General features: G+C 34.4%; 2 protein-coding genes across 7 annotated transcripts in view; one reads left to right on the forward strand and one right to left on the reverse strand.

Moving 5' to 3' along the window:
• LOC127877529 (uncharacterized) overlaps nucleotides 1-12,168 on the forward strand; it is a 25,788-nt gene extending 13,620 nt beyond the window's left edge. For 2 of the 4 annotated variants that reach the window (XM_052423478.1, XM_052423477.1), the window contains exon 2: nucleotides 9,686-12,168. In XM_052423478.1, the coding sequence (XP_052279438.1) occupies nucleotides 9,729-11,120 (1,392 nt within the window). In that variant the 5' untranslated portion in view covers nucleotides 9,686-9,728 and the 3' untranslated portion in view covers nucleotides 11,121-12,168. Of the gene's footprint in view, nucleotides 1-3,339; nucleotides 3,504-5,027; nucleotides 5,145-9,685 lie in introns of those variants that run through there. The other 2 variants (XM_052423476.1, XM_052423479.1) reach the window with 2 other exon arrangements.
• On the reverse strand, nucleotides 1,770-20,979 carry LOC127877535 (uncharacterized). Of its 3 annotated transcripts, none has more exons than XM_052423492.1 (2): nucleotides 20,735-20,979; nucleotides 1,770-2,529 (listed from the first exon to the last, which is right to left on the reverse strand). In XM_052423492.1, the coding sequence occupies exon 2, from the start codon at nucleotides 2,516-2,518 to the stop codon at nucleotides 2,054-2,056; it is 465 nt and encodes a 154-aa protein (XP_052279452.1). In that variant the 5' UTR covers nucleotides 2,519-2,529; nucleotides 20,735-20,979; the 3' UTR covers nucleotides 1,770-2,053. The 3 variants fall into 3 exon arrangements, 2 of the variants coding, with proteins under 2 accessions (XP_052279452.1, XP_052279451.1); XM_052423491.1 differs by lacking the exon at nucleotides 20,735-20,979 and adding an exon at nucleotides 3,112-3,299; XR_008048476.1 differs by lacking the exon at nucleotides 1,770-2,529 and adding an exon at nucleotides 19,554-20,260.
• Nucleotides 20,980-23,647: the final 2,668 nt, after the last annotated feature.

The following is a 23,647-nucleotide window of genomic DNA, read 5'->3' on the forward strand; positions in this document are numbered from 1 at the left end:
ATTACGCCCATGCATTAAGTCGACATATTACGCCCATGCATTAAGTCAACATATTACGCCCAGGCATTAAGTCGACATATTACGCCCAGGCATTAAGTCGACATATTACGCCCATGCATTAAGTCGACATATTACGCCCAGGCATTAAGTCGACATATTACGCCCAGGCATTAAGTCGACATATTACGCCCATGCATTAAGTCGACATATTACGCCCAGGCATTAAGTCGACATATTACGCCCAGGCATTAAGTCGACATATTACGCCCATGCATTAAGTCGACATATTACGCCCATGCATTAAGTCGACATATTACGCCCAGGCATTAAGTCGACATATTACGCCCATGCATTAAGTCGACATATTACGCCCATGCATTAAGTCGACATATTACGCCCATGCATAAGTCGACATATTACGCCCATGCATTTAGTCGTGTTTAAGGAGCACAATCAGAATAAAGTATTAAAAATGTTGGCCTGATTCACACACATTTGTGTTTTAATTCTTCTCAACACGCGCCAACTTCATTAAAAGTGGATTAGCTACAGTTATTTAAAACGTTTATATGCGTTTACATTATTGAGATAATGAGATATTCATTACCGCACCATTTTAAATCCCTGCCCCTGACGTGGTCCTCATTAAGTCATACCATGCCCTAGTTTTTATTCGATATTGAGTTATGAATTATCATGAGGAATAGCTTGTTTTCTTTCGCTCGATTAAGCATTCTCGCTGCGAAGTCGATTCATAATAAATCACGTTAAGGACCGTCCCGCACAGAATGATAAATGTGGAAATAAGCAAGTTCTGTATATCGCAGCACACAAATAAGTAATGTAGGTGTCGTTAATCTAATTTATTTGCCAGTTGTGTAAAAAAGCCTAAGGGATCATTTATCTCAAAGTGATAATGTAGTGACTTAATGTAGAGTGTTACTTTTTGTTGTACGTATTTGATCAGTGATACGCATTTGTCAATGCCTGACACTTGAGACTGGGTGATACTTATTATCAATGAGTGTCTCTGTCTCAGAATGGAATATCATGGCAAAATGGTTGGTGTTAACCCATTTATGCCTAGTGGACTCTCCCATCCTTCTAAATTGTATCAATTTATTTCCAAAATTATGAATGTCTAGTTTATTTATTTCTATATTTAGAATATTTCTTACAGAAATTCCTTTAAGCAAACAGCGCAGACCCGGATAAGACGCCTCATCATGCTGTTTGCTAAGGCCTTTTTCTAGACGCTAGGCATAAATGGGGTTTAATAACGATTGTATCTTCCAAATTTGCCAGGTTACTGGAAGCATTATTTGTTTTGCATGTGAAATGTTCCTGGTATCTTTCCTACAATTTTAAGATTTTTGATTTTAACGATTTCGTGTTTAAATACACGACACATTTCCTGTTTATAATCAACGAATTCAGGTCTTGGCATTACTGCATATTATCTACTTTGATATATCCTATATTATGACGTATGTCATTTGGTGAACGTTGACGATGCGAACATGCAGTGTGAGTCTTAACCCATGCGACTTGTTTCAAGGATTTGCATAATATATCAGGATAAATAATTTCTTAAGTTAATTTGTTCATTTCTTATAAAAAGGAGCAACAAAGCGATGATGAACGCGAAATTGTGTAGTCGAAGTAAATATAACATTAGAAGTTTTGAGCATATTATAATATCAATAAACATGCGAAACACGATACATGTTTCGGTCTTACGATGAATATACCATTTGCCATGCAGTATATATACTCATATAACAAGTCATGTGAAGTGTTGTCCTCAAAGATATAGGGTACTTGACAGCTGTAATGAAGTGCTCGCTCCGTGGAACATCCGCACTACAGTTTCTCAATAATGTTTATTTAATCCTCAATTTACTGTGAACTTATATTTTGAAATACATGTTGTAAAATACAGATAAACTGCTTTCCACTAATGTCATCAGCTAGGTACCACTTGTCATTGCTTGTTTCGCCCTTTTAAACCTAGGACAAGCTCTAAGTGGCGGGCGGCAGTGTTGATCAGACACTACCCATTAGTGGATGGCTTCCAGCTACTAGCGTTGCTCCTTAGCCACAGCCAGCTGGAGCTTCTTTCTGCTGCCTGTGATACCTTCTTAATGGCCAGCTTTCTCGCCTGTCCCTCTATTCCCATATCCTGGAACATCTTTCCCAGCGATGGTGCAGGAAACCCTCTGCATCCCACTTCAATCGAGTAGTACCATGCTCTCCACCCGGCCTCTCTACATTCCTGGACGAGATCTTCGTACTTGGCCTTCTTTCTCTCATGTGCCTGAGTACATCTTTCTTCCCACGGGACAGTCAGCTCTACCAGGATGATCTTCTTTGTCTTTCCGGAGACCATCACAATGTCTGGGCGTAGGGTAGTGTGGACAATGTCTGGAAACTGCAGCTGTTTCATAAGATCTGCCCGTAGTTCCCAGTCATTTGTGCCGTCTAGGATACTCGGATGTCCTCCCTTTGTACCCTTCATTACTGTCCCTGCTGGTACAAAGTACTATTGTTATGCTAGGTTCGCACTATTACGATCGAAGCCTTATACATTTAAGGGGTTCAATTTCCGTTTTATGGTTTACGCATGTATTTCAAAAGCAGTAAAACATGACACGTGATAGTAAGAATTAACAGTGGAAAAATATGCTACTGTTATATCCTACTCGTGGTGATGACTTGTTCGAAATATTAATTTTAATATTCTGATTGCTTAATTTTAGAATATACTACCATTGTAAAACAATCTCTACAGAACCTGAAATTCTGAGTGCGGTTTCGCAATTGTATAATGAAGCTCAAACAATAGATAATTCTTATCTATCGTTTAGCCGATAATCCTTCAGATATTGATACAGTTAAAAGATCAAAACCTCTTTGTGGCGTGCATGGATCATCTCCAATATAGGTCATGGCAGTTATTGTTTTCAATAAATTTGCTTTTGTAATAGATCGATATACCGAATGAAAAACTGATGAATACAATTGGTTTAAATTTCCCATCTTTAAAAAATTATGATTCACGAACATTCCTTCGATGGAGTAAAATAATCCCCGAAAACTGGTCTCATTTACCGAAATCAATTAAAACCATAGGTAATCCCATTCTGAGGGCCTTTTGTTTATGTCCGTTTATGATAACGTTGATAACTTGACATGCTCAGGAATAAAGAGATGATTTAATATTTTATTACAATAATCCAACACTCGATAACACCCTTAAGATAGATTTTTGATAATCCCAGTCATCTGTCAGAAATCGATTTACGGTAAGATGAAGAAATGCATACACATTTACGAATTTATTTATTCAGAGCGTTTGGGATAAGATAAAATCCTGATAATTTGCTTTAAATAGATTTCTTCCTTTGGACATTTTATAACAAATATTCGATGGTAGATGTGTTGTGTTGCGTAATGGATATTATAATGGGATGACGTTTTATCGGTTTGGTACATTTTATAAGGTATTTACGTCTTGATTTTCATTTGTTTTGTAATAAGTTCATGTTAGGAAACATTCATGTGCGTGTTTATGCGTATTTAAGGGATTGAATTTTATTCATTTATTTAGATGAATTTATGGAAACTGCTTTGATGCCGAACTTATCTTATAGTAATGATGAATATAATAATAATAATAAAAAAAAATAAAAATAATTATAATTGAAATAAAAATAAATAATTCTCATTATGATGCTGCATGATAATGATGATGATCATGATGATGATGGTGGTTGTGGTGGTGATGATGATGATTTCATGCTGCTGTTGCTGCTGCTGATAATGATGATGGTGACGACGACGACGATGATGTTGATGATGATGACGACGACGACGATGATGATGATTATGATGATGGTGATGATAATGATGATGATGATGATGATGATGAGATGATGATGATGATTATGATGATGATGATGATGATGATGATGATGATGATGATGATGATGATGATGATGATGATGATGATGATGATGATGGTGATAGGGTCGGGCTTGAGGACTTCATTCACCCTTTTGGACATAATATATATTATGGAAACATTTTATTTCAGTTCATGAAGATTGTAATGTCTTATTTAACGTATAACTTCATTTGGAGAACTTTTTGCGAGGATAAGCGTTGCAAGTTGTCTGGATTTTTGGACTCTTTTGATTGTATTGCTTTCGTCGAAACGATTTGCAAGGAAATTTCCCACGGCACATGCTTCGGCCGAGTGTTACTACTTTCGTTACTACTGATATAAAGTTATGAATTGTTCTGCTAGGCAGAACTTTCATACAATAAGATTAAAATGAAAGCGGTTCGTTATTGTAACTACAAATCACTCGTTCATTAATTTTCGATCATTTCAAATCAATAACATTTTTTTTTCAAATCGGTTAATTTCGCAAACGCCGCATTAAATTGTATACGGTAACTGTAGGTGTTTGAAAGCCTACAGCAACAAAAATAGGACTCGGGTTTTAATTACAAAATAATTGGCGAGGAGAAAAACGTAGAAACAGTTTATCTCTCTTCTTCTGATTTTCTTATCCTCTTTCATACGTTCGATACATTAATGTATAGCTCAAGTAATTTATTACGTGTTCAATTTCAAATACATGGTCCAGATGTACAATTACAAACCATTTAAACGTTCCATAATTCACTACCCCTTGACATCGCGCTTGATACTGAACATAATAATACATCGATCCCGGGGCCCAGATTTTATAACATAGTCTTTCCGAAGGAAGATAATGTTTTCTTCTGCCCCATTTATGTTTTCTTCTGCATCGTAAAGCATTCGCACGGCGAAATCAATTGATATTAAATCCCTCTGAAAACCTTCCCGCATAGAATGTTAAATGAATGTTAAATGAAGTCATGCATGTTTGGGGTCTCTTTTATTTGTTAGTTTTGCAATTAAAAAGTCGATTGCGATCATTTATCGATATGTGATATATAAATAGTGTGGTGTTACTCGTGTTCATATCACTTAAAGGGAATACCTTAAAACCGCGACATGAGTTTTTATTCAATTGTATACATGTTCATATCATAGGTCAGTTGATGAACAATTATTTCATTTTATTAAAGAGAACATGTGAATAAAACAGGTATACATATTTGTTTCAAGTTTTTTTTTGTAATAAGAATGACCTAGTCTTGAGTGATTTAGATGATTTCTGTCTTAAATCTGTGTTTTGTATTTGGCTTTGCATGGTGCAAGCTGCATAACTTTGGATTTTTTTACTGCTCCATGTATCCAATGTGTGCTTGTGCCTTAATATGAGAATGTTTGACATACTGTGCGTGCTGGATCAAAAGATGACTGACTCTTCCATGGCAGCTAGGTTACGGACCGATTTGTGGGATATGTGTGCATTTGCTGATTTATTTTTCTCTCGAAGTATTTTATGTAAATCTGAGTATTTTATTACAACGTGCATAATTAGATGACACATTTGATTATGTGGTTGATATATTTCGGTCTAAGAATCTCTGCACATTACATTCACTTAAACATTCGTTCGTAAAATGTTATTTTAAATCCCACATTGTCCGTTGAATGTTATGGATCAGCATCTAAGTTTTCCAATAAAATAAGGAAAAAGACGGAACCGACCATGCCACAAATTTAAAATAGACCAAAGTATAATGGATAAAGTGGCTGTCACTGGAAACTTACGTTTAATTGTTGCAGATCAAGTCTCTACAATACATTATACACATTGTATGCTACAAATAATTATGCGGTAAACGATAGCCTAATTCTCAAGCTCTGGATACATGTTACGTTCTTATGATCAACATAACATTTGGTCAAAGTTGTCAAGCAGCGAAGGGTTGGTATAATATGTTATGTGAAGTGTTATCCTTAAAGATATAGGGTACTTGACAGCTATAATGAAGTGCTCGCTCCGTGAAACATCCGCACTACGGTATCTCAATAATGTTTATTTAATGCGCATATTGACTGCAAACATATTTTGAAATACACCTTGGCCATACATATTGGCAAATATAGTTAAGACTTTAGCCCAGACTTCTTCGCAATCATTACAAGGCAATAATTGCTAAATGATATAAATATTAGCCATGTTACATACACAACAACAACGCGTTGACATCTTAACAATTGTCTTCAGGTCAAAACAAAACATTTTTGTTTTCGATAATTATTTTGCAACACACAAGTTATTTTCCCCTTTAATTAGCATGTTTACTTAATTGGATCTTTAACATTATGTTATAAAGTACAAGTTATTTTGCGAATCTGATAAAAAAAAGAGCCAAAACATTATCGAAAACTCGATCTGTTGAATCTCCAAACAAGTTAAGGGTAAACACCAAAACTGAGGTCGATCGGATTATTAGAAACAGGCAATCGATGTGCCTCATTGTAGTAACTGAGGTCATTTGTTATCAATGCTAATATAATGCCTGTTATAATGACTACCGTATTAAAACAATGTACAACACAACGGACAATATTATGCTCATGAATGTATTTAATGTAATTTAACGCATATGTATACAAGTCGCTCTTTTGGAGCTTCGCGTATTGTGTGGCATATCCCCGTTCTAATTACTAATGTGAGAACTGTATTTTATCTTTTGTCATGCTTTTAAGAAGCGCTTTAAGTCCATTTTTAGAATTTAATGTAGTTACTTAAACAAACATAGAGCTGCAAAATGAATTCAGCACATATCAATTTATCACGCAATAGTAAGCCGGTTTATGTATAATTTTTTGAGTTCGTTCCGTTTTGTTTCAATGTTTAGTATATTTTTAATAAAATGTTCAGATTAACCCATTTATGCCTAGCGTCTAGAAAAAAGGACTTGGCAAACAGCGTAGACCCAGATGAGACGCCGCATGATGCGGCGTCTTATCAGGGTCTGCGATGTTTGCTTTAAAGAATTTCTGTAAGAAATATTCTAAATATAGAAATAATTATACTAGACATCCCTAATATTGGAAATAAATTGATCCAATTTAGATGGATGGGAGAGTCCACTAGGCATAAATGGGTTAATACACGCCTCATTAAGTACTTTTGGTCATCTCGAGAAAATCTTTTTATCTCAGATTAAACCACATGCAGATTCGTAATTTAATTATAAAGCTCAAATGTTAATTCTTATCTCTCCTTGTTTCGATTATCTACAAGATTTGATAAGTTAACACAATTAAGCGTGTTTCTGACAGTACATGAATGCTTATACAATTTTGCTTTTGTGATCGATCACAATAAAATTTAAATCTCCGGTTTAATTAAATTAAATTGCGTACTATTTCACATCCTTAATTAAACATTATTCATGACTTCGCTGCAGTTTATGAAAACGTTGACAAACCTAACTAGCTCTGGAATTAAGAGATGATATAATATTTTATTACAATAATCCAACACTCGATAACACCCTTAAGATGGTTTTTAGATGATTCCAGTCATCTGTCAGAAATCGATTTACGGTAAAATGAACAAACACACACGAAATTACATTTAATTTATAAAGAAAGCTTCGGTTTAGAATCTGCATATACATATTTTTTCAGAACTTTTATACGGAGTGTTTGGAACAAATACAAAAGTCGATGGCAAATGTCTTGAATAATGAATACTATTGTGCGAGGATGTTTAACTGCTTTTAAGTTGTTCGCGCTAGAGAGAGTTTTGCAAGTCAGTCTGCTCTTAACCACGCTAGGAACGATAACCACCGCATTTGCCTGTTTATACTTCACCACGGGTACACTGCAGACAGCGAGAGTGTGTATGTAATCAATAGTGTTTAACAGCTTGTGCGACGACATTGGCCAGTCTAGTGTTTAAAAGCTTGTGCGACGACATTGGACAGTTTATCATTGAAATCTGTACATATTGGCTGCTTTCAGGAAAAACGGGGCTTAATGTATGTCAAATAAGATTAGCCTGTGCACACTGATTAGCCTGTGCAATGCGAACAAGCTAATCAAGGACGACGCTTTCTGATTTTATGGTGTTTTTCGTTTAAAGAGAGTCTCTGGTACTGGGATGACAATTCATGCATATGCATTAAGCCATGTTTTCCCAAAAGGAAGCTTAAATTATCTTTTTTATGATTTGAAAAAAAGGATAAAAGTAATAATAACTTCAAAGTAACCTCGCTGACAAGGCAAATAAACAAAATCACTTTTAAATCAAATAAACAACCAATGAGTTCTAAATTTTTACCTTGTAGCATTTTAAAGTACACATCTAAAAGGGACCGTTTCACAGTTTGTCATTAAATGCTTAATATTGATAAATGTAAACTTTGGATCTTAAAAGCTCCATTAAAAAAAAACAAGAATACAATTAAAGAAGCAAACAAAGTTACCCTCAACTGGGCTCGAACCACTGACCCCTGGAATAAAAGTCTATCGTTTAGACCACTCGGCCATCCTTGCTCATACAATGAGAGATGTATTTTATACTTTATATGTATAAGCACCTATCGTAGTATGAAAAAATATAACGACAACAACAGAACTCTCCAAATTATTAAATCGTTTAATTTTGTCAATTTACCAAAACGTGAAAAGGTCCCTTTAATATCTTCAGACTTGCAAATTGAATTAGTTCAATACACTGTCAGATCTTACATCATGAATAACTTACAGGTTTAGTGGTTGCCTGTTAGCCTGGGGCCAGTAGATTAAAGCCCAGGAAACTCAATTTCAAAAGTTGGTTAAAGTTGAACTAAAAGCAGGGCAACTAGCTTTTTCAAAGCTTGAACAACTCAATCCAATTAAACATAGAATACAAATTGGCGACTGTGGATCAATTAGGCATAAGAAATGATTCAATTCCGGCTCACAACATGACACGATGCATTAAAAGTCTGAAGCCCAGGAAACTCAATTTCAAAAGTTGGTTAAAGTTGAACTAAAAGCAGGGCAACTAGCTTTTTCAAAGCTTGAACAACTCAATCCAATTAAACATAGAATACAAATTGGCGACTGTGGATCAATTAGGCATAAGAAATGATTCAATTCCGGCTCACAACATGACACGATGCATTAAAAGTCTGTCATGTCGGCAAAATTGTTGTTCTATAATTTAAAGAAAATAGATAAAGTATTAGATACACAAAACAAAGTATTAGATACACAAAACACAACATGTACATGATTCTAGGCTTGTTTCAATACTGCTCCAGCAGCTGGAGTTTCACTTCTTTATATTGTTATTCTTTAGCAAGGCAACCAAAATTCTAAAGATAGTTGCCAGTGCAGCAACCAATTGCGAAAAAAAGAGACATATTGTTGTTATTTTGTCTAATGAGTTATAATTATAACATAAATATGAGGATAAACAGTGCACACCTATCTCGACCTGTGCTTTAAGACACACTCTTTATAAATTTGAATGGGTTGTGTTCATTTCAAACTTGCGATATAAAAAGCTATAACATAATTTTGAAAACTGAGTTGCGTCTAAGATTATGCTATAGCGAACAACTTCAGTGCCTTCAGCGCTTTGATTTAGAGTGTATTACGTGTTTAATGACTTGATTATGATTGTTATGTGTTTTGTTTCATGACCCCAAAATTAGCTGTTATGTTAATTTTACTATTTATGCAGAAATTATTTTCAAAGGTAAACTGTAAAATTTACTGGTTTTGTTCCAGGTGACGTCCAAGACGAGCGGTCCGTTTTTACTTCAGCGAAGAAATGTCGTACGGGTCAACCTTTATGCAATTTGAAGCGAATGGTCGAATCAGCAATAAGTTTTCAAGACAGAGTGTAAGAAGAGAATCGTTTGCTTCAGAGAGAGATGCACCAAAGGTCGTTCACTATGAAAAGCAATTTGACGTCAACTTGACGCGCGTGACGTCATCACCACCAGATAAAGCAAGCGTTAGAGATTCAATGCTGGCATATTCGAAGAAAATGAAGTCCATTCAGGACGCACGTCATGGAACTGGAAATGCAAAAGGGGACGCTTTGTTCGTGAGAGCTAAACATATTCCAAAATATCCAAACAAACCTCCGAAAAAACGCCGACCTATGTCTTTTGACGAACTACTCGGTCGTGATAGAGACCAACCCTTAGATAGGTCTAATGTGACAAGACAGAGGCCTTTGTCAGAAAAATTGCCACCGGTAAAGGAACGAAAAGAGGATCATAGTGTGACTTTACCGCCAATAAGTGAGCGTCTACGAAAAACTAGCAATAGTGTGCAATTAAGTTTAGTGAGTGCCTCAGACCTTTATGACATTGTTGATTTTAGCCTTCGCAGCAAAGGAACGCGTAACGACAGCCTTCGTTTGCTCGAATTAGAAAAACACGAGTCCGAAATTCGGTCTTCCCGTCTCGACCACCAGAAGGACGTTATCGTGGTGCCGGATATCGGATACAACCGTTTCGAACAATCCACTGAGAGCAGACGACATGACGAGAGGAGACAATACATGCGGATCATTGAGGACCATACTTACCCAGACAGTCAAGTGCCTAGCAAGGAATTTTATCAAGAAATGTTCGCATTAGATAAAACAGAACCTTCAATAGTCAAGCAAAATAAGTCATCAATTGTATCAATTAATCCAATTAAGCGCAGACCGCAACGTGCTAAGCGGATGAGGCTCCTTGATCCAGGCCTAGGTGATATACCAGAAGACAACATTATCGAGACGAACATTTCAGTGTTCCAATCCAAACGGGAGACGTCCAGGGCAGTGTCACCAGCGCCAGTAAAAAGACAATCTCCGAAACCGTATGCACAGTTTCACCAGCTCGATTCTATTTCAGAAATCACCGAAAAAGGCACTACAAGAAATATACGCAATAACCCTGATATTGTCTTACCAAATCAAAGCGCTGAAACACATGTCAGTGACATTTCCGCTTTACCGAGCCACCGATCAGACGCGGAAGAACCAAACATTTTACCTCCAATTTTTACCGTGAAAAGTACCACAACAAAGGTGATAAAAGACGATGGAGACGTGCGTATTGAGGTGACCCAGTGTCCGCCCAAGTCAGAGAATGATTTTAACATGAAACTGAAGGCACAAAAACGTTTCAGAAAACTTATATTTCTTCGAGACGGGAACAGATGAGCGCTTTTGTTTTTAAATATTCTAGATAACACTGTATGGGTCATTTGACACAGCATCGCCATGTTTATACTTAACTATATATGCAATTGGAGACAAATAAATTACTTTTGAGCAAAACGGATTTCGGGTCAAGCACTTAAATTATGTTAGGTAAAGTAAATTTAGTATAGTTTCCTCAATAACAAGGGTTTGCGGATTAAAAATTCAAAATGAAGTGATCCCATTTTTTGCTGGGCTATAGAGCTTTTTTGCTGGGATAAGTATTATGAATGCAAAACAATTAATTAAACTTTTAACTTCACAAATAGTATATGCTTGCTAAAAATTAAACCACCTGTTTGCCCGCTCAAATTGTTTTCAGAAAAAAAGAGTTTAATGAATACAAAAGTTCACATGTAAAATGGCTGTCAACTGCACAAGTATTAACCTTGTGTATCCCAAATGCAAATACCCTTTAGAAGTCGGTAGTGTTTTTAATTATCCAGTTTTATTACATTCACGACTCGGGTGAGAATCGCCAATAAATAATACAATTTAACTGACACTATTTGGCAATTCAATTACATATTAAACCGGTCAAGATAAATGATTAAAGCAAATAATTGCAATCTTTACATTGGAATTCAATTACGAATGTATTGACTTCTTTATTTTTTCATTCCGGAGTTTTACTTCAAATGATCTATTTCATTTGATAAATGATATTTTTACTTCAATGACACAAACGGTATCACTATTTGGACATAAACATTACTGTCCTATTGCGTGTTGTATTATCTTATAGAAGGTAATTTTCAAATATGGATACAGTGGAAGTATTCTTGTACTCAAATACGATCTTTTTGAATTTGCTTCAATCTGACTCTCAAATACCTATGTAAAAGCATGTAACTGTTTCGCCGTTTAATTGGCAAAGTGTTGAGGTACGTGTATTGCCAAATAAGTTTGGATTGAGATTTATTTTAGATTTCTCGTTTCGTTCGCAAATTCATGAATGATGTATCTTTCTTTACACATGTTTAATAAAATGTTGAGCTTATCAAAACTATATCGCAGTTGAATCTTTTATAAAGGATGCAATGGATGCGCCACATAATCGTTCACATGCGCGTTTATGAAGACATGATGTTTTTGCGGTTATAACATGTAGTACATTTGATTAACACATACCAGAAAGTCAAAAATAATAAGTTGCATTAAATGACAAACGACCAATCACCGTCTTCAGACTGTACTGAGACATGAATGCTAATATTTCATCACTTGTCCTACCAAACCTAATATAATTCTCAGACCATAAAGGTGCCGCAGCAATGTAGGGTTTGGGCCTATCGCAATTCGATCACACGACTAATCATGATTTTAAATAGTGTACGTCGAGGCTTGATAATAACACTTTATATTTCTATTGGTGATAGACGGAATGGAAATGGTGATAGCAAATATTTGTCCTGCAAGTATTATAAGGCGCACGACCTCAAGTTTAACAGTAAGTTAAACAGAAAATGGTATACACGCCTACAATTTACGATTGGATGTATATCAAATCACGGAATAATAAAACACATGCATTTGTATCGGTTCCAAAACTCTCCAGCCAATAAAATCAATCGGTTCACTTGTTTATTTTCAATAAGAGACATATTAATCAATTCCACTGTTAAGATTCTACATTATTGAATGAAACCAGGCTGAGCCATTTGTTACAGTGACCTTGCAAACTGCACTTAATCGCAAGCGAGTAAAAGTGTCGGTAGTTTATTTCTTGGGGCGTATAGCACGAGAAGCTATTTTTTTTTCTTGTTCGTGCCGAATACGTTAACACACGATTTCAAGTCAGAGTGATGTAACACGCTTTCAGTTACTCATAAGCAATTGAGACATTTATTGACATACCATTTAAATTCCACACATCGAACGTCGCGCTTGGTATGTCATACCCGGGACATAGTTTTCATTCGACATCCCTTCAATAGGAACATTATGTTTTCTTCTGCTTGATTAACCATCCTCATTGCTTAATCATTAAAAAAAATCACTTTGAAGACCACCCCGCACAGAATGTGAAATATGGAAATTACCACATGCGTGGGTCACAGCAGGTCAAAGTGTAAGGACTATATGCGCTGTTTCATATTGTTGAGTTTTCTATTGCATAGACGATTGCAATCATAAATCGATCTTTATATATGGTTAGTATTATTATGACTCATTCGATTCACGTTTTGTTAGGACTCTTTGAATGAAATATGTTATAAATTACTAAATGCGAGTTCTCATTCATGTATATATTACCGCTCATTCACGAATAATCTGTGTAAAATATGTGTTTCCGTACAATATATAACTCTTTTCCAGTCAGATGAAGGTTAGTTTTCTGTAAATCATAAATACAAAAATTATATTCAGAATAATGTGTTATTTTCGTACACACTTTATTCATTCGCAATAAGTTTCACCATAGCTTATCATGATTGATATATTATTATGACTTAATTCGAAACTTGATAGTTTAGAGTGCCTGATATTTATTATGGACATTGAACCGGTGTTTTACTCCATTAGTTGTTTATCACTGTGTCGCATTGATACAAAACACTTGACACTAGACGTTCCACTTAAACATATATCCTATGCGTGCTTAAAACATCAGCGAGTATGAAGGATGATTGGCACTTCCTCTGTTGGTAGGCAATGAAGTGCATGTGTGGTATGCGCGCAGGTATTTCACGACTTTCACAAAACCATGAGGTAAATCTGGATATTAACATGAATAAATTGACTTTTTTTTGTGATCGATGTACTCGGGTCTTGTTGTGTCAGGTAACACATATCCTCCATGCTGACGGCACGAGGTTGTCTATGCAAATTACGTTATTAATAAGATATATTGGTAAATGGGATGTGTCATAGATATGTCTGTGATTTTGAGTTAATTTATTTAAGTTGACTACCGAGATCGCTTAAAATGCAGGCCCATTGAAAAGGATAAACAAGCCGCTATACCCCGGTATTCCGCGAGGGAAGATGCTCATGAATTGCGTATTTCCAAACTTAATAGAAATATTAACTACATAAAGTTCTCTTTAATATTGATTATGTGCTGCATGTTAGAGGCTTAGAGGCGAACGAAATACGTCATTGACAAATATCCTTCTTTCCTATCGGTTCGTGAATTCCTATTAGTTCGTGAATTTTTGTATGACGTAATAATAAAAACATCCGTGCGTCGCACGTGTCCGAATTCGATACTAGTATATCCGGAAGATTTGCATTCTCGGTAAAAGTGAAAAGTGAGGACAAAAAGGTAATATTATGTATATCCTACTGCAGGGGCGTCGGAAGCAAATTGACATTGGGGCGGCGGAGGGGGTGGGTATGGGAGGGGGTAGTCCCCTCCCGTTGGTGGGGGCCTCCCCCGGAATTTTTTTCAAATTTTAGCATCAAATGGCGCATTCTGGTGCGTTTTTATGCCTGATACCTGATCTTATACACGTCTATTGCAGGCATGTTCTGAATGACAAAAGTTGTGGCAGACAGACAGACGATGGAGAAGTGATCTCAATATGTCGCAGTTAGTACTTTGTAGCAGGCGACACAACAATAAAGATCATGTGGGTTGAAAGAACGTTCTTCGGGATTTTTTCTGTTATGGAAATTTGAAATTCGTTGGTTTGGAGTAGACATATTGAAATGACACAACAAGTGGTAAAAAAACATTAAATAAGTTTTTTTAGAATTATCGATTTACTTTGAGTTATTACAATTAATTCAGGTATCTTGGGGTATCTTTAATTTTGTGATAATTCAGGACTATTGGATATCGGCACATTTGTTTAATGTCATACTTTCCTTTATATTAATACAAAGAAGCAAAGGCTTAGATCATACCGACAATTAAAGATTCCCAGGTTTAATTACTTAAGAATAAAGGGATTATCGTTATAAAAGAGACCGAACAATTAACAACATAATCGACACATACATTACCGCAGGCGGGGTATGACATTCAACAAAACACGTGTCATAACCGCGAAAGCGTGATTACCTTGCTTCGTGGTAAAGATATTTTCATATATACGGGTATTGAAATGAAAAAAAAATATGAAAAAAGGTCTTTGCCGAAATTTCATTTTTGCCGAAAATATTTGGGCGGCGGCCGCCGCCCCTGCCGCCCCAGCTCCGACGCCTCTGTGTAACTGTATACACATTCATATAATATCAATTTGCACTGAAATAACTGAGTAAAATAACAGTATACCTTAAGTATTACGCTTATTTAGGTTTTACATCTGCCCCAGACTTTTGTTTACAATTTGCACTGAAATAACTGAGTAAAATAACAGTATACTTTAAGTATTACGCATATTTAGGTTTTATATCTGCCCCAGACTTTTGTTTGGAATGTCAATGTAACGTGACTAAAACAATATCGACTAAAGTCGACGTTCTTGTAAGGTAGAGGCCCGTAACGGGAAAATGGTTATTTGAACGCAAACTGATTAATATCTAATTAACGTCGCGTGTGTTTTTAAACGTTGTAGGCAGTTCCTCAAAAATATCATGGAACATACAAAAACTATACCCCTGACATACTGCTTAAAGCAATTGATGAAGACGTAAAATTGAAAAAATGTCCATCCGTCGTGCTGCTCTTCAAAACAGCATACCATACTAGACATTGCGTGATCGGATCAGTGGTCGTGTGGATCAAAATAACTTCACGACTGAAACGGTTTTCACTGACGACGAGGAACTGGGGTTGGTGGAACACGCAGAAGACTCTGCCAGACTGGGGTACGGCTTCAGTAACACAGCCTTGCAACAGATGGCAGGCGAGTTTTAAATCTCGTTTTAAATGTCATTTTAGTGGATTGAAATATTGTTTGACAACCGTCCCCCGTTTCTGAATATCATTACTGTAGTTTTATCAGTGTTAATCACTTACTTACAGCGTTTTAAAAATATTCATAAAATACATTACGATTATGGTGCAATTCATGAGAATTATTTGCAAAAAAAAAGAATATCATCTGAGTATAAGATAAGTATTCATACACACATTGAAAGTGGTATTTCATTTAAAAAATGACGCATATTATAGTGAATCAATTATAATAGTATCGATAAAATGACAATGACGATCACATCAAAATCGCATCATCTCCCATCAAGTTGCTCTTTTCTATCACATCACATAACGTAGATGTGCATCGTATGTTTCCATATTACTCAAGTTGTGTTAGGTAACATTTTTGTAATACCCAGTTTGATAACCAATGCTATTCTAGTTTTACTTGCAAGATGTACTCTTAAAACTTTTATCACAAACCAAAGAAGTGCACCCTTAAATTACTGATAATTGGAGAAAATAAACATAAACTATTATACTGTATTTACCGACATAGATTTTAAGCCTGTACTTACGTTATTGAAATACGTTACCACTTATTATAAACCGATTATTGTCGAATATATGCTTTAAATCATTGTGATTATACGCTATATCAGTTTCATTCTGGTTCCAGTGGTGATTATGTAGTTGGAGTCGTGTGGGCACATAATAACCCCCACTATATGTGTATTACAATCATTATTTTCCAATTAAGTAAGCAAAATGGTAGCTATTACGTTATCTAATGCTTTTATAATTGATACATTTGAAAGTGTGTCGAGCAATAATTCAGTGCACTTTATAAAACGTTTTAAGCAAGATTGCAAATCGTAAATTTTAATTTCAAAGAGATTTTTTAAAATTTTATAACGACGAACTAAATTATCAATAACAATACCTTATTTACGAGTATGATTGTTACCCATGAACAACTTTGCTGACACCACATTAAGCCACGGTTAAATAAATGCAACCATGATACTTATTAAATTGTATTATAAGAATAATAATTATATTACACAATATAAAGTAATGTTACTTATATATACGCATCACACATTTATTGTGTACTAAAGTATTGTTGTTTCAAAGGTAATAAGGTTGTAATATGAATATTTGTATGTAGTAGGACGGGCTACGTCGATTTTGAAAACCTGATAAAGTTGAAATGAACTCTTACTTTTGCGAATTCACAATACATTGTAAAATGTATAAACTTATTTATTTGGTATTAAACTTGCATTCACGAGAAACACAAATAATCCAATCAAAAGCGATATCAAATTAGTGTGTATGCGATGAAGTTGACCCGAAATCTGCCTGTTAACATTTCATTGTGTCTTGTTCTGTGAAAATTGGGCAAAATGCATGTGCGTAAAGTGTTGTCCCATATTAGCCGGTGCAGTTTGCACAGTCTAATCAGGAACGACACTTTCCGCTTTTATGACATTTTTCGTTGAAACGAAGTCTCTTCTTAGCAAAAATCCAATTTAGGCGGAAAATGTCGCCCCTGATTAGCCTGTGCGAACTGCACAGGCTAACCTCGGAAGACAATTTACGCACATGCATTATGCCCAGTTTTATCAAAACAAGACACCATTCATCTTACCATGCAGCCTTTGTTCGGTCTGAAAATACGAACCTTGGATTTAAGTAATAATGAATGAAATGCAAAATAAACTTTATTGAAGCAGTTCACTTCTGATGATACGTTTTTTAAAAATTTGTCTTCAGTGACACTAATGGGTCATTAACTGAAGTCATTTTGCGCCTCTTCAATTAATTATCGATACATTAAGTGATGTATAGTTCTCTACCTCTATCATCGCCCAATATGTCATACTTTCACCAGTTTTGTTTTTCGGTATTCTTTTCTTAGGAAGAAAACTTTTCTTCTTCTCCATTAAGCATTCTTTTTGTCAATTCATTTTTTATATCAAATATCTTTTAGGACGATGAATAGGGAACTTGCCTCATTGTGTAGATCACAGGCATAGGAGTTATGTAATTATGGCTTCTTTTTTATTCGTATGTTTTTAATTTAAAAAAGTGATTGTGAACATTTATTATTGTGTGTTGTATAGAACCTATTGTTCCATAGGATTTACATTTTGTGTGCACTCGTCGAACAGAATGCGCCATAAAATAGACGATTTGTCAGATCCATTAATAAACCTATATTTTGGGTTACAATAGTTTAAAAAAATCTCAACAACCTTAACCTTAATTTGCATTTGATTGTGTTAGTGTTTAATTTGCACGAGTTTAACGAGGCCGTAACGGTATACGCATTAGTTACGCTTCAATCGATTTTAATTGCTTATACAGCGCAACGTTTATTACTAATACATTGGTGCGAAACGGTAAATACCAGGTTAATATTGGTGAGCAATACATACACATTTTGAGCACAAATCTGGTGAATGCAACATGAACATATTGTATTAATGTTTTCTTCGATGCAGAGAGTGACTTTGATTAGAGTTGCGTTATGCCGGTTTATGTTATGTTTTCTTTCTCATAACAAATTGGAATAAAAATAATATGAAATTTATATTCACGCGTAACTAATATGTTATTTACACGCATTTATTCCGCATAATTCATAATTTGACATCAAACTAAAACAGAAAAATAACACATTTCCTCAAAGCCAAGTAGCGCTTAAAAGTAATGAGAATGCGAAATAGCTTCTAAAGAAAAATAAACTGTTTTTGTCTTTCATTTACCAGCATATCTTTTTTTAAATGTGCTTGCTATAACAGTTATAAAACACACGACTCCAGATGACTTTTTGATTGAAAAAAATCGACAGCGCCATCATTCAAAAATTGGAAATTTGATATAGATGCCGTCGCTTTTTTACAATAACATTAAATTATGCAAGACGCTATATGTGTATATATTTTTATGTATATATAACTTAATTCCTGTGAGTATATAATCGTAGTGTCAATACCGCAGTGCAAACAATTTCAACACTAACAGTGTGGTAAAATAAATTAAGCGATATGGCCATGAAGAACAAAATCAGCCGACTACTCAACTACCGCAAAGAAGAAATATATGAGACGCGTTCTGAAAAAAATGGGCATACAATTATGCATGTGTGTAAAGTGTCATCCCAGATTAGCCTGTGCAGTCCGCACAGGCTAATCAGGGACGACACTTACAGCATTTATGATATTTTTTGTTAAAATGAAGTATCTTCTTGGAAAAAATCCAATTTAGGCGGAAAGTGTCGTCCCTGATTAGCCTGTGCGGACTGCACAGGCTAATCTGGGACGACACTTTACGCACATGCATTAAGCCCAGTTTTTTCAGAACAAAACTCATATATGCACGGAACATTCGCTTTTCAGTAACGCAATACTTTTAATGCATTTCGTAGATTGACTGTAAAACATACTTTAACGTAAAATCATTTAAATATAACATGTTCGCATCAGCGAAATAATTGGTACAACAACTATTGCTCACAGCTTTGACTAATTTTATATAATTTTTATTATGTATTGTCACACGTTATGCACCAAAAGTGAAAAAAGCCTTTATTTAAGTTTTTGACGATATTGACAACATAATATCGATATCACAATAAACAACAATTATCAGCTAATCATGTTCACGTATAATACTAGTGAGTTTCACAATTTATAACAACCGCCATAAAATACTACCGAAAAGTCAATATAATGATCATTTTATCGCTGTTGTCAGTACCATCAGTACAGTTGAATTTAAATAAACCTTTTCGGCTTAGGTTCATTCTCTTTTATAGTACTGTAAGTGCTATAATTACAGTTTCTTAATTCAATAACCTAGGCACCGAGTGACACATTTCTGTCATTTATACGAACAGTTCTCATATTCATTTACTTCACCGTATCGTGCAAAAATCCTTGTCAAATAACAAATATACAGTATGCATTGGAGCCACTTTTCTCTTTGAACAGTGCTATTTATAAGGCTTCAAGTTCATTTAATAGAGTATGTGTATAAAAATAGAAGCAATAAACATTAACACAGTAATTATCTATTTAACATGCAAGGTTGAGCTATGCTCTCCAGATCAATTAAATGTATTTTTGAAATGTACTTATTGAAGTATACATTTCGATGCATTGTAAAAAAACGTACATACAAAAATAAATGCTTTTCTCTTATAGTGAGGTCTTGTTTGGTCTTTTATGTTGTGTTTTCGGTCTTTTGTTTGCTACATTCCTCCATTTTGTCTTTAAATTTCCTGTAAATTTACTAAAGTTCATTAAAGAAATAATGTTAAACATATATTTGCAATATATATATATATATAAATATATATATATACCCGATTAAAACTCTTTATTTAATATTGATGTGGAAAATAATTCATGTATTGTACAAAATGAGGAAAGAACAAGTTTGGCTGTCTTATTTTTAGGCGATATTATTGAAAATAATTAATATATTTAAGCATAATCTACAACAGCTATGTCACTTACATTATTGGAAAAGTAATAAAGATATTCCTTACTGTAAAGGTTACACATTCGAAAATATATTCCTCTTTGATCTATATAAAATGTTCATGTTTGATGTCAAATTGGTAAAGCTACATGACCAAACTATAATACAATATGTTACTACCGGTAAACATTGTTAGAATGATAAGGCATTTATTTTTGAAAGAACACCATTAAAATAAATTAAATATTATGTAACTGAAACATATATTTACCTTAGAAATATCACACCGGTTATTGACGTCCTTTTTAGTTTTTGGTTTAGATACATACGGCAAAATATATTAGGCTTAAAGGGGCCTTTTCACAGATTTTGGCATGTATTGAAGTTTGTCATTAAATGCTTTATATTGATAATTGTAAACATTTTGTCTAAAAATCTCCACATAATGCCTTTATCAAAACATTGGAAATTATATGTTAACTACATTTTTACGTCTTTTGACTGCACAATTTAAATAACAAAGAAAAATGTTTTTAAACGTCAAATGACGTTGTACATGATGACGTCATAAATGGCGTTATATAAAATGGCGCCAAAAAAGTGTAAAAAATCGCCAAAAATGAAATGACGTTAAACACTTACATATTGTATCTTAATCCTATGTTAAATGTGTGCTTTATATATTTAATAAATTGATATTTTACAATAATATAATTATTATTATGATATTTAATCAAATATCATTAGAATATTATACATAGATATGGATTGAAATAATAAGAGTCATTAAATAAGTTTACCCTATTTAATTTATGATAATAAGTTAAGGTAGATTATAATTACATATGATGATGATTATTTTATTGTAAAATATCAATTTATTAAATATATAAAGCACGCATTTAACATAGGATTAAGATACAATATGTAAGTGTTTAACGTCATTTCATTTTTGGCGATTTTTTACATTTTTTTGGCGCCATTTTATATAACGCCATTTATGACGTCATCATGTACAACGTCATTTGACGTTTAAAAACATTTTTATTTGTTATTTAAATTGTGCAGTCAAAAGACGTAAAAATGTAGTTAACATATAATTTCCAATGTTTTGATAAAGGCATTATGCCGAAACGTCAATTAAAGGAGTATAATCAGAGAGTTATAATTTTTTAATATCCCTTCGGATAATTCAACTGAGCTTAAAAATCTCCAGTAAAAAAACAAGAATACAATTAAATAATTAAAAAAAGTAACCATCAACGGGGCTCGAACCACTGACCCCTGGAGCCATGGAGCAAAAGTCTACCGCTCTATCCATTTGACCATCCGCTCTTAGACCATTTCCGATGTATTTTTTACCTCATATAAACAACTGAGTTCTCCAAATTATTCAATCGTTTCGCGTTGCAACGCTTTATAATTTTCAGGTTTTTTTTAAATGGTCAAAAGATGCAAATAATGGATATTTTAGAGCATGGTAAATGTTCAGTATTACTATTTCCTCACAAATATCATAACTTCAAGGAAAATTTGCGAATCTGAAACATTTTTTTAAATTTTGTCAATTTACCAAGGCGTGAAAAGGCCCTTTTAACACTACTACAGAAAAGTAATTCCAAATATGATGTTTTTCCTACTGCGTACATAGTTTTTATTGGATGACACAATATATAATTTAAACTGTATTTAAAAATGCATGCAACCCTACGGAATACCGTTAGGGCCATCGTGGTTACACATTAAAATCCAGAGGGCGACAATGCGATAGTGCGAGAGTACGATGGCGTTGAGATGGGTTTATGACTGGTACTTAAATTTAAATTACCAAATGAGTATATAACTGAATTGTTAATAGTCTGGTTAAAGAAGTGTATATGACGAGCAGTAAAAATAATATATTTATACATCTTATGTCACAAATATCTTTATAAAAAAAAGAAATATTTATAAGCACTTACCTGGAATTACATATGTAATACTGTTACAGAGTCTACAATAAAAAAGTACGATCACAGTGTACGACTCTAAGCTCAATATTATATTTGCATTTCATTAGCATAATAAACCCAGAGGGATAGAAGTCTAACTCATCTAAATAATGTGTCATGATGAACGGTTGAGTAGGTAATTGATTTATTTACACTTGACATATAACATAATCGTATTATCGCAATATTTTGATTTAAGTATTATTGGACATATAAACTGTACTGCTTGTTAATTGCGGGATGTGTTCGCAAATTATTTTTTTCTCGAAAAACGGACATTCACAATGATAATCCGTATTGATGATTAAGCTATTTATTGAAAAGATATAGTAAGTTAAAAGGTCAATTATAACATGTAATAATGCTCTTAAATTATATGGATGTCGCATTATCAACAATGATATAAATCAGGGACGCTCGTTAAGCTTGGACCAAAATGTCGTCTGCCTGCTTGTCCAATGAGGTTGGTGACGCCGCACATCAGTCTTTCTACCTCTCAAAGCACCTCTTACAACAGATGGTAAACCAGATCAATGTGACGTCACCATCATAGCTGAAGACAAGGTTCGAAATAAATATATGTACGTCATTTTCATATAATACACTAAGCTCAATCGGGCTACCTTGAACATAAAATAAAATTGTAAAAAGGACAGTCTGATCAGCGCACATACTCGTTAATATGCTGTATTTTTCAAGCCTCTTGCATCTACTGATTTAGAGAAGCATATGGCTAGTGGCCCGTTCGTTCTTCGGTCCATCCGTACGAGGAAAACCTAAATCACACGTTTCGTATAACATCAATAATGCTTCTTACAAAACTTTGATATATACATAGATGTTATTTATGAACATATTTACACACCCGTATGGTCCGCGTTCATTTTTAACATGTAACCTATTTAAGAACTGAAACTTATTCCGAAGGTCCAAATTCTTGGTAAACCCACAATTACGTGTTTTGGCATGTTTAGACGAGACACACATTTACTCAACAGACACACACAGACGAACACAACTAGGAACCCCGCTTTTGAACAGTCATTGCAAAGTATATGGGATTTAAACCGGGGTTAATGAGCTCACACTTGGTCCAGAATTATTCATAAAATATAGAAGTATAAATAAACATCAACGTCACGATTTAAGATTTACTGTGGGTTATTCGACAGCAAACAATCATAGAAACTTAT

The sequence above is a fragment of the Dreissena polymorpha genome, chromosome 4 (genome assembly GCF_020536995.1).
Source record: "Dreissena polymorpha isolate Duluth1 chromosome 4, UMN_Dpol_1.0, whole genome shotgun sequence".
Taxonomy (NCBI): Eukaryota; Metazoa; Mollusca; class Bivalvia; order Myida; family Dreissenidae; genus Dreissena; species Dreissena polymorpha.